Below are 12,183 nucleotides of genomic sequence, written 5' to 3' on the forward strand. Positions count from 1 at the left end.
TGTGTTTTTTGTTCACACACAGTTGTAGCAAGCGTGGGCAGATAATTAAATTTTCATCACACGGATAAGAGGTGCTTCTTAGCTATAAGTGATTGGTTTAAAATGCTTATGGAGACAATCGTCAGTAATTAATTAAACATAGTCGAATCACAGGCTTATAAACCTTGCTGCATGAAGGAAAAAGTTTTGTTGTTATCATTCTCAAGACAGAGGAAGGTTACCAAAGGAAGACATAGCTAATGAAAGCAGGAAGGCACAATGTGCTCCAAATGAAAGAACAGTGAGGAGGAGGAGTGAGGGGAAAAGGGAGACAAAAGAGGGTAGGGGGCGGAGGTTTGCAACCATGGCGGGATGGATACCTGGGAAACAAATAAATTGAATAAACCTTTCAACAAAACCCAGTGCACACTCATTCATGTAGGAGACAGGAAGAGAGATGAGAGGGTAAGAATACAGATGAGCACTAAATGGCAGGAGTGAAGGGAAGGGGGAGAGAGACAGGCAGCAGCACACACAGATGGGTAAAGTGAGGACAGAACACATCCTCAGTGGATAGCGGTGGGGAGACAGGCAGAAAAGAGGGAGAGGAACAATGGTAAAATAGGTTAGACGGTGGTTTAAGTGCAGTGGACCGAGAGGAGAGGATGAAGTAGACAGCCTACAGCTGGGGTGTCGAACATGAGGCCCGGTGGCCAGAATGGGCCTTTCAAAAACTCCAGTTTGGCCCATGCAATGGCTTCGGAAAAAATGTATGAGGACATAAATTTCGGTTATTGAACTGCTTTTTAGTTTTACAGCCTTTGCTACATTTGTACAACACCAGTTAAAAAGTAATAGAAAAAACAATTAAATGACAGAAAAGATCTTGTTTTATTTTAGTGAGACAAATCGTGCTGTGAATTAGCAAAACTCTTCTGTGTTACAATTCCAACACAGTCAGGGCAACAAGCTACCAAACCTTTTTTTTATTGCAATTTTATACATTTATTTCTTGCAACTTTAGCCCAAAGTGTCAGCAGCATTGCTTCATCATGAAGAGAAACAGACAGTTTTTATATGAAGATATCTCCAGGGTGAAATGTGTACTTAAATTTCTTTTACACTGACAGAAATGGGACTTTCACTGGTCAAAGTGGGCTGTTTGTGGCCCAAAATGTAAAATGTGTTGGACATCAAGCAGAGGGTTGAACCAGGAAGATTACCGGTAATGTTTTTTTTATTTTATTCACTGAAATGTTTTATGATGACGTGCATGTACTTAGCCCTTTATCACCCAAGTATCATGCAGGACCCTGGACTTATTTTGTAATTTTGGCTGTAAAATGTCAAAATAATTGTTATCGTTCAGGAATCCTTTGAATTTTCTCTCTAGCCTAAAGTGGTTGAGAAGTTATGCTAATGAAGGAAGAGCTGTGTTCAGAAAGCAGTACCTTATGACAGCTCTGTGCTGCCATGATACACCAAATATCTTCTATTCTTTCCAAAAGTATTTTCCTTTTGTCTCTAGCACAAATAGTAACTGTCACACCCAGCAGGATCAGTGTCCAGCTGATCTGAGGTTTTTTCTATCTTTCTCTCCAACTTCCACTCTCTCTCTCTCCTCTTGTCATTGTGGGTTCACGCCCTCGGTGGGAGGAAACAACTGAGCCTAATCAGGGCGGTCAGCATTTAAGCCAGGAGGTGACTGCTGTTCTTCGCTGGATCGTTGTCTGCCACGCGTTAGTGAAAGTCAAGTCTACAGCAAAGCTAAGTCAAATGTTTAAAAGTGAACTGTGTAACTATTCCTCGTCTCCCCGTCTCTCCTCCTGGATTCCCTCCCCGTGTGATTCTTTGTGTCGAGTGTGGATGAGTGAACCTGTGGCCGTGAGTGTGGAGAGTTGGAGAACGCGTGACTACCCCCTTGGATTTCCCCAGAGCCCCGTCGCTCACTTAATTGTATATAGCACTGCCCTGCACTTCCTGTAAATACACAAGGTGGATTCTGTAAATAAATTATTGTGTACAGCTGATTCTGGAGTCCTGCGCTTGAGTTCTCCCCGTCAAACCGTAACAATAACAAAGTTGGGGTCATTTAAAGAGTGCTTATAAAATGACTAATGGTTTAAAAAAAAAGATTTGGTTAATTTGATAGAAAATAGAAAGTAAGGAAGGGAGGGAAGAATAAAATAGGAAACGTGAGGATAGAAATGTAAGAGAAGGTATTTCTCACCACTTTCATCCAGCATCAAGTCATCTTGATAGCGGAACTTCTCTGGTCCACAAGCCACGAAGATGTCCTCGTCACCAAAGAAGTCCTGCAGGCATGACACCTGAAAAGATGGAAGAGTTCAGTTTTTGTAAGGTTGGATAAATGCTCAACGTTTTATTCAGGAAAATGAGATTTTCTGACAACAGCAATTTGCTAACATGTTGGCAAATTTAGTCACATAGTCTACTTTAGTCACTTGTAAGCTGCTGATAGTGTTTGTATGTATACATTGCAAACTGCGAGAGCCACTCACATACTCTGCATTGTGCATGCTCACAACACTGGCTTCCTCTGCCTGTGCTCGGGTGAAGGGGCACATTCACTGAGCCCGAGGACTGTGAAGAACACCAGAGGTGTGTGCGTGCTGGTTTTGTTTGGTTCATTTTGTGTGCTCGCCAAACCTCTTTATAGACAGTCCATGTTCCCGACAAGTCCCCAAGCAGCAGCGCTGTGCTGCTTCTGCACCTAATCAGTCTATCAGTAACTATAATGGGACCTTGCTGACTCACTAATTTGTTGATGAACCGTAGCTCATGCACCGGACATCCAGAGAAGCAAGTGGGGTTAAATGAAGGCCAGTATCTTATAAATGGTGGTGAATAACAAAGAGAAGGATGGATGAGGTAGACGGACCTACGGATAAAAGGACTCTGAAGGCGTCGCTGTCATTATTTGATGAGCTCCCTAATGTGCAGTTAAAACCAAAGCCACAGATTTGGTTAACACCACAGTTAGTGTTGGATTATTTTTTAAGGCTGTCTACAGATGGACACCATTTCATTAAGACACGCCTAATAAACACATTGTTCACAAATCTTCAGCTGCAGCACAAGACAGGTGTTATGTGCCTTTTTAATTTGTAAGATCACTGGTTCTCTACCAGGAAGAAACCTCAGCAATGGGCTGTTTATGATGACAAACAGGATGAAAAGCACACCACCGTTCATTTTTTTCCTATTTGATTTAGTCAACAGCTAATTCCATATCTGATCTAAACGCTGCGTGAATTGCTCAAATAACTTTAATTACACCCCAAAGGCCAACCATCACACTTCAATTCCAAGACATCAATATTCCAAATGATATTTCTCCACTGGAAACGGTACAGTCAGAAAGGGATTTACTGGAAGACAATAGTTCATTCATCTAGTATGACAAATCTCCTACCAAAAACCTATTAGGAGCTATTATAGTTTAGGCTGCATGCAAGTGTAACACCGCCTGAAGTTAGCACACAAACACAAAGCTTCAGTTATTGCATTTTCATGGCAATTAGCATCTAAGAATCCATTTAGATTCCCATTAGCCACCAATCAGTGCCCCAAAAGAAAGTCACAAATGATGTAACAGCATTATCAGCAAAATGCCAAATAAACAGCAAAGAGGCCATTCTGTGTGTGCGTCTGTGTGTGTCAAGAAGGGAGTTGTCCTGCTTTACCCCCCGTAGACCCACAGATGAGCCAGCGGGGAGATAGAAAACAAGTTTAATCTCAGGCACAGGCTCTCTGTGGAGTATGGATCACTTTCATTTAACTTTTTAAATTAATGCTTGTGTGTGTCTGCATATGTGTGCGTGTGTGTGTGTGTGTGTCTGCATATGTGTGTGTGTGTGTGTGTGTGTGTGTGTGTGTGTGTGTGTGTGTGTGTGTGTGTGTGTGCGCGTGTGGAAATGATATTACTCCAGTTTCATAACAGAGTGCATATTGCTTTGTTCCCTGATGTCCCCTGATAGCGCTGGTGATTAACTTCCTAACAAGATGGCGTGATACAGATGCCGGAAACATTTCCCAAGTGCGTCAGTGCTGACGACTTGGCCACTTCTCTAAAGGTAAAGTTTTTTAATTCGAGTATTTTTCACATTTTTTTCGAAGTGATATCAGATTTTGTGCTTACAGTACACTGAACACAACTTCTACTTTGAAAGCACAGCGATTACTGAAAAGTTTGTCACTGATAATGTTATTGGCTGCTTCAGGCTCAGGCAAACTTTGGTCTCACATACACTCGTGTTTAGTTGCAGCAAGCTGAATCTGTCACCTGTGATGCTCCAATGAACGCATCTCTCTTTGTCTTTACACAGCCTACGTTACATCAGTCACTCTCTAATGACGCATGCTGCTTGGTCAATTAATTAATGAGCTGACTGAAAGAAAATGAATTGCCAATTGTTTAGATAATCAAACACAATTGTGACCTTGTTTTTGAGAGAGAGATGAGAGATGTTGAGCTTCTGAGTCCTGATGATATCTTTGCAATTTGAACTACTGATCTGACAGGGTGAAACAAATGTCAAAGATGCTTTGCTATAAGCTGAAGCAACTGGATGTAATGGCTTTCTTGTCATAATCAAGGACAGGCGAGGTGGTGAGAGTGCTCACTTTCCTGGGAACCCTTCAGTAGGTGTGTCAAGGTTACCTGAGTGGTGAAGACAAGGTTAGGGTTTACCTGCAAGCTCTCATTAATCATAGCCATCTTGAGCCGCTCTCAGCTGCTGTGGCAGTGTCCCCTATCAGCTGTATGGGCTCAGTGGTTAACTTCTTGCAGCATGTGTGGTCGCAGCAAGCACTCTGACCACTGATGTCTGCAGGAAACCACAGGAAACCAAGTCAGCTGAGAGAAATAACCTCTCCAGAGTATCCTGGGTCTGCTCTGCATCCCCCTCCCAGCAGAACATGCCTGAAACATCTCATCTAGGAGGTGAAAAGGAGGTCCCCTAGCCAGATGCCCAAAGCACCTCATCTAACTCCAAGAGGCCAGCCAGGCACAGCCCAAAAGCACGACATGGACTTGCCATCCTATGGGCTCACCATATGCTATATTGTGTATTTCTCATTTACGTCCCTAAAAACAAGAAAAAAGTGCAACCACACAGATTTTGTCTCCAGGTGTATAACAGACAGCATAACATAAACCAACACATGTGGCTCTCTCCTTTTTGCAAAAACTGCCAAACTGTCCTCGCCCTCTACCTTTTGCCCTCTTGTACTGCATGCAATTATAGTAATTATCATGCTAAGTCTCAGCACCTTTGCACTTTTTTTTAAACACAGAAAAATTACTTTAAACAAATATTTCTTTTGATGGTTTTAGTTTAATACAGCCTTGCATTTGCACAACTGTTTATTAATCAATATGAACCAGTATATTTTTGTGTGTTCATCCATACCAGAGACTGTAGAAATGACTCTTATATATGCATTTTTATGCACAAATCTATGATCTCTAAAAAAGTTTCTTTATTAGAGCTATTCTAACAATGTTTATGTTGTATACACTATATAAAAGAAAATGAGCCAACAATGCTCTCTGATTTGAGGAGCTACAACTGCAAAATGTTGAGTGCAAATATTGATCCACTAGTTGTTTCATCTCTAATGGAAAGATTTTTCTTTTGACGTCTAAGACTCTTCGTTTGAGCCTCATCGATTTAAAACTTGGGCTCTTTTGAAATCTGTGATCTTTATTGGCATGACGCACATCCTGTTGTTCCAATCAATTTGTGCAGGACTGGAGCAGAGGGCTCTATATATCTGTATACATCTGCTGCTCTGAAGCAGTTAGATTGAGTCCTTAAGCCAGGACTGCTGCTATTTAACAAAGACCCTTGTTTGAAATTAGGATATTTGAAGCATATCAACCTGAGAACAACAAAAATACTGGGCAAACACGGAGGGGAAAAAGCAGAGTGTAATAAGATAAATAAGCGAAAGAATGAGGATTCAGGGATGATAAGGACGGGAAGATAAGGACGAGTTTCATCTGGGGCAGCTAATGAGCAACACACAAACACAAACTGTCTACTGAGACTGGTGAGTAAAAGTATAGCTGCCATGGTGATGATGCCCTTAAGGCACTGTTGCATGGTTGATGCATGCCACTGACTGCAACAATGCGTACATGGTGATAAGAGAGCTCCATTATTAATATTTTACCTACTATGAGTATGATTTGCTCATAGTATGATATGATCTGCTTCATTCACACAAATGCAGAAACACGCCCTTGTGGCAAATGACCTGGTTAATGGTGAAAAAAAGATGTTGCGAGAGGAAGAAGTGCTTTTCTGAAACACTCAGGAAGATGGATCAACTGATGATGAAGAGATGAGTGAGCTGGTAAAGGTGAAGAGAACAAAAGGAAAAGAAAACAATCAAAAAGAAAATCAGAGAGAGATTAAACCAAATCATCAAATCCCCTGAGTTAGAGAGGAAGCAAACAGAGGGGGGGGGGGGGGGGGGGAGAAGATTTATTCCTGACTGCTGCTCCGAGCCCTTATCCGAGCCCAATGACAAAACAAGCCACTTTGATGTTTCTGATGCTCCCTTCTCCCAGAGAACCGGCACAGTTACACAACATCTACTGCTGCTATAAACAAGGCCGGGGTGAGAGAAACGGAGCACCGGAGGAAAAGACTCATCTAAATCTAATCTAGTCTAAAACAGTGAGAGGAGAGCAGAGGAGTGTGGAGATTTCATAATCTTCCCATCAGCTCAGCACCAGTAAGGAAAAAAATGTCAGCTTATTCTTTGCTGGGCCTTATGGGCCTGACCCTGAACTTCTTCCTTTACTGTCCACTGCTATCACGCTTAACAGGCCAGTTTAATAGGTATCACTGTGTTTTATATAACAATGGGGGCAAGTTTTGTTTATTTTCCACAATGGAAAAAAAAACAGTTAGAGAAATCCTTGCAGAATAAGCCTCCAGCTCCCGATCATCGTGCATAAAACAACCAACAGGCCATTATGAAGCTGTTTTATGTCGCCACTGCGCCATCTAGTGTAGAATCACCTAACTCCATGACGTGTCTGTTCCTCGCTCTTTCTTCTATTTGCTTTTCATTTTGTCTTTCAGCACAAATACAAATCATATCTGGGGAAACCTGCAGGTTTTGGTCTTACACGGTGTCGCAGCTAATGCAATGTCCAGAACATCACAGCAAAGGTGGATGAGAAACTGACGCAGGGAAATAACTGCCACCACACGGTGGCGCTGGTTAATAATCACAGGAAGAGGACACAGCCAGTACAAAATCCCACAAATGAAAAAAGAAATTGACTCAATTTACCTTGAATCAAGAGAACTGAAGCACATAAATGTAATGACAAAAGAACAACCTACAATTGAAATTAAACATATGCAAATGTATTCACCTAAATTCGCCTACGTAAAGCTTAAGTAGGAACATCTGGGACTCAAAAGAACTTTAAAAAACACATGAAAACAGTTTAAGTATGCAGATTAATCTACTGTGAGTCATAGCATCTATCCTGTTTTTTATAAGATCGCACATAACATATGGCATATACAGTGTTAATGCTTATTTGGCAAGGAAAAATGCACACACACACATTTAAATCAAAGCATCTGCCTGGCTCTCACTTTCCATCCGCTCTCGTGAATCATATGCTGGTAGCAAATGATCAGTGACAACACTTCTCGCTCTACTCATTTGGATCGCCTATTTATGTCCCTCTGTCTGATTTCAGGAGCTGACAGGTGGAAGACACACCTGTCAGCTCCTGTCACATTTTAGTGGGAATTTCTGACAGCCAATCATAGATAGAGACGATAATGTGTAACTACGTGAGGCTGCATGCAATTGTATTTACTACTAGGTAACAGGAGGTTGAATTCTGCTTAAATTTCACTTAGTTCGTACTCTTGATTTCACATCACTAGTCACTCAGTTGATATTGTTGGCTTTTGAACAAATCAGCATAGGTGGGAGTTTGTGATTTTGATCATTCAATGACTTTTATGAACCAGAAATAATCCCAATTAATTAAAAAAGAAAACAAAAATACAAATGAGTCTGTACCCTTCCTGCACCTCATTTTTGGGTACTTTTTAAAATGTTTTTTCTTTCTCTGTTAACAAACTTAGTCAAACATATGGCTACAATTCCAGAATTAAAAAAAAAAGAAACAAGAGCAGAAGGAGAAGAAAAGAAGATTCAACCACTAATCTTTTGCACCACAATAGATGGTGAGGTCAACATAATCCAGCCCACGGAAATGCCACGTCTCAGACTGAGGAGGAGCTGTCTGTGGTGCTGAATCGACCGTAGCGAGCCAACAGGGCCTTTCACGCTGCTCTGAAAAAAAACTTTCCTTGTAAGGATACCGAAGATGGGAGGGTAGACAGATGGAACTGACAGACACACAGACTGACGGATTAACTGACAGATGCTCTGACACAAATATGGATATACAGAAACAACAAAGGGTAAAGTGTTTGTTTCTATCATTCAGAGCCTCTGATGTGAAGAAAAAAAACCATGACACTGACTGACAAAGCTTTAATATTTAAGCAGCAATAAAGCATCACCAAAAACATTCTCACATGAAACAACTAAAGCTAATTTCCTTATTCTTCTAATCACCTCCTAATGTCCTCGTAGACCCAGAGGAGACGCAGAGAAGTGCAGAGCCACCTGACTAAAGGACAGAGAGACAGTGATCTAACAGAGATCAGGACACTGTCCGTACCCTGACGGTGAATTTACACGTGACCTCCCGCTGATTTAATCAGCACAACGCAAAGAGCCCAGTTTCACCAGAAACTGAATGTGAACTGACAGAGAGGAGCGGGGAACAAGGGATGGCAGGAAGAACCGGGGGGAAAGCAAACAGAAGAAACAAAAAGCAGCATTGATGTGGGGCCAATTAACTGTGCAGCAGGCTGAGTTGGCGCTGGTGTTACTGCGTTCACCTCAAACCAGAGCAGCAGGCTGCCTGCCTGCCTGGCTGGATGCTTTGTTGCATAACAGCTTGTGTAACTGCTTCTGGCCTCCACAGGGGGAAAGCAAACTTTCTTGTGAAGCTGTTTGATGCACGTCTTTCTAAATTTGACAACATCTTCCTGTCATTCATTTGTGTAAAGATGTTTTTCCTCCTTCTTTCTCTTTCAAGCTACTGGTTTCAGCCAATAGTGGGAAACCGGTGCGCGTGCAGGAGCACGTGTGTGTGATGCATAAAATACGAATGTATGCTGAATTAATGAGCTAAAACAGGTTTTTAGAGCCTAAGTAAGCGGGTGCCATGGGATCAATTAAGTGAGCAGCGAGGAAGCAGTCTAACTAACTGCTAAGCAGAACAAACTTGAGGGCTGAGATGGAATACTCTTTCATGGTTGATTCACCTGCTGATCACGCTCTCAATTAATCCATAAAATGTAAATTCCATCATACTTTTTTCTGACAAATGCTTTGAAATGTCTTATTTTGCTCAACTAACAGAAGAAAATAAAACCTGTGGCAAGGATTCAAAATCAGGTTAATTATTATACAAAACGAGGCTGGATAAGGATGCGGTCCCAATATGCTACTTGCAATAAACATAAACAAACATTTACCAATAAATCAAGAACAAATAAGTCGTCAGTCCAAGTCTGACTGACTCAACCACGGCTAAACAAATCTTCCAATATGGCTTCCAATTAAAATGTAACTTCAGCCTTTTTTAACTGCAATAATAGAGGAAAGACAAACATGCACTACTCTATAATGCATAACATGCAGATTAAACTCTGACCTTTTGAAGTTGATGCTGATAGACAGAAATAAAGAACAATGAGCAATAGTGCAGGCTCTGATGATGGTTTAAAAAACATTCATGACACCATTAAAAAAATGCATAATAATAAGTGTAGTGAGTTGTGCTGACTACCCACTACTGCATTAAATACAACTCTTGGTCATAAAGGATGCAAAGATTTTGCTTCTGAAGGTTTGGTTCTGTTAGCCACACATTAACATTTATCTTTTGCGATTTTAAAACTTCTGAGGTGTTTATTAACAAAGCACGGCATTTTTGCCTTCCAGCTGGCCTGGATAAGCTTTGTTCAAATAAGATATATCTTCTGTCACATTAGACAAAATCTAATCTGACAGATGATATGTGTCAGTCCGACTCTTTAAGCAGCCAAAAGCATGAAGCTGGAATCCAATCTTTCAAATGCAGATTCATTTGAGGCAGATTAGAGAATGAGTGACTCAGGAAGTGAATGAGTCAGACTGTATATGTATATGTATATGCATGTGCGTGTGCGTGTGTGCGTGTGATAAAGTTGTGGTGTGACTAAGTCCTGAACAGTCTGCCAGGGCTGGAAACGTCTGCCATCGATCCTAATTTGGCAGCAGATCCTCTGACTACAATAGGCTCTCCAATCTGCTACAGTCACTCTTCACTGGTGGACCAAGACACACACACACACAGACTGGTTTACCAAACCAGAAGGAAACAGACGGACAGACAGACAGCCTGACAAAAAAGCCTTCTATATTGCCTGTTTACACACAAAAACAGCAGTATAGTCTTAGCATTTCTGCTTGGGAATGCAAAACTACACTCCACAGTAACAAATTGACTATGTACTAGCAACAAATACACATATCCACACTGTGCTGAGTAACTGTGACTCAGCAGAACAGCAGGAGCAGATGGGGGCTCTGCTTCCCACGATCCTCATATACAGAAAAGGTGACATCATCAACATTAAATACATCCCGCAGCGAATAACAAGATCTAATGCTTTGCATATGAGCATAACATAATTGCTGTCCTTGCGTTCTGTAAGTATCACTAATGTAGCACCTTGTCTATAGTCACTGCAGAGCTGGATTCAGACTCAGAGGGAGAAAGGAGACAGGCACAATTAAAACAATGAAAAACAAAGCAAATATGGAGTAATGTGCAAAAAAAAAAAAAGGAGGGTGGGTAGGGAGGGTGGGGGGGCAGAAAGAGCAATGCCATATGTTGCAGCCTCTTGGATTTGGGGATGCATGTCGAGTGTGCTAATTAAATGAAGACTAGACAGCCATGAAAAAAAGAAAACAGCGGAAGGCTGCCAGCAAAGTGACAGACATACTGAGAAAAGTTAGGAGAGAGGACATATAAGACCAGAGGACGTAAAGATGTGGGGATTGAAAACTGGGTGATGAGGATGAATAATACATGAAGATGCAAATAGAACAGATGCAGTCATGGGTGGAGAGAAAATTTTAAAAGGGGGCGTGGTGGAGAAAAAGGAGGTTGCAGAGGAAACAGAAGATGACGATAAAAGGATATAAGAGATTCTTTTGCCTTGCCAACAAGCAGAAGGACAAGCCAACAATGCAGTTAAAGAAGCGAGAGCTGCACTGCGGATAGTGAACAAGTAGTTCATCACTCCTACAAGTAACCTCTACCTCACCTTAAGAGACGTTATTATGTTGTTTTTTAATACCAAATGTAAAAGAGGGTTGACATAAGAATATAATGGAAAAGGAGATGAACAGTGCATAACCTCTTTAAATTAAATCAAATTAATTGGCAGCAAACAGCAACTTACATGTAACAGTGTTGTGGTTTTTTTCTATAATTTAGCATAATTTCATCATTGAAGGGACGAACAAGTAGACAGGCTGATGCCATTAACCCTAAAGCAACATGGCCACCATGGCATTAAACTTAATGATATGATATGATGCTTTAGGAGAAGTGTGGACTCAAGTAATGTTCCACCTTGTTCAGTTTAGAGAACAAAAATAGCATATCAGCCTATGCTGCTTAATTTACCAATGATTTAAAATATTTCATGGTTTTTTTTGTCTTCTAACTTTATGGAAGTTAATTGACTGTTTGCCAGCTCCTCTTCTTTAGCAGTTTTTTCTCTTTGTTTTGCATATTTTTTCCATTTTAAAACCTTTTCTGTAAGCATTTATACCACTTTGGGTAAGTGTCCCCTTTTTTATGCGTGTTTTAGCTTTAGCATTAGCATTAGCGCTTAATGTGAGAATGCTACTATTTCCCTGTGCTCAACCCCCTGAGGTACAAACTACAAGGTCTGAGTAATGAGACTCTGAATAATAGAATGCAACCGACCTTAGAAATGAGTAATCAGCATCAAGTGCCTGCGGTTAATGGCCAGCGATGCATGAGCAGAAATCTAGATG

At 41.1% G+C, this 12,183-nt stretch overlaps 1 protein-coding gene across 2 annotated transcripts in view; it reads right to left on the reverse strand.

The window, feature by feature from the left end:
- Positions 1-12,183, reverse strand: part of dclk1a (doublecortin-like kinase 1a) — a 44,095-nt gene that overhangs the window by 26,793 nt on the left and 5,119 nt on the right. For both annotated transcript variants that reach the window (XM_085363830.1, XM_085363829.1), the window contains exon 3: positions 2,210-2,309. In XM_085363830.1, coding sequence (XP_085219956.1) covers positions 2,210-2,309 — 100 coding nt within the window. The remainder of the gene's footprint in view (positions 1-2,209; positions 2,310-12,183) is intronic.

Source organism: Diplotaxodon limnothrissa, linkage group LG10 (assembly GCF_057381915.1).
Source record: "Diplotaxodon limnothrissa isolate DT_005_m linkage group LG10, D_limnothrissa_male_GT1.1, whole genome shotgun sequence".
NCBI classification, from domain to species: domain Eukaryota; kingdom Metazoa; phylum Chordata; class Actinopteri; order Cichliformes; family Cichlidae; genus Diplotaxodon; species Diplotaxodon limnothrissa.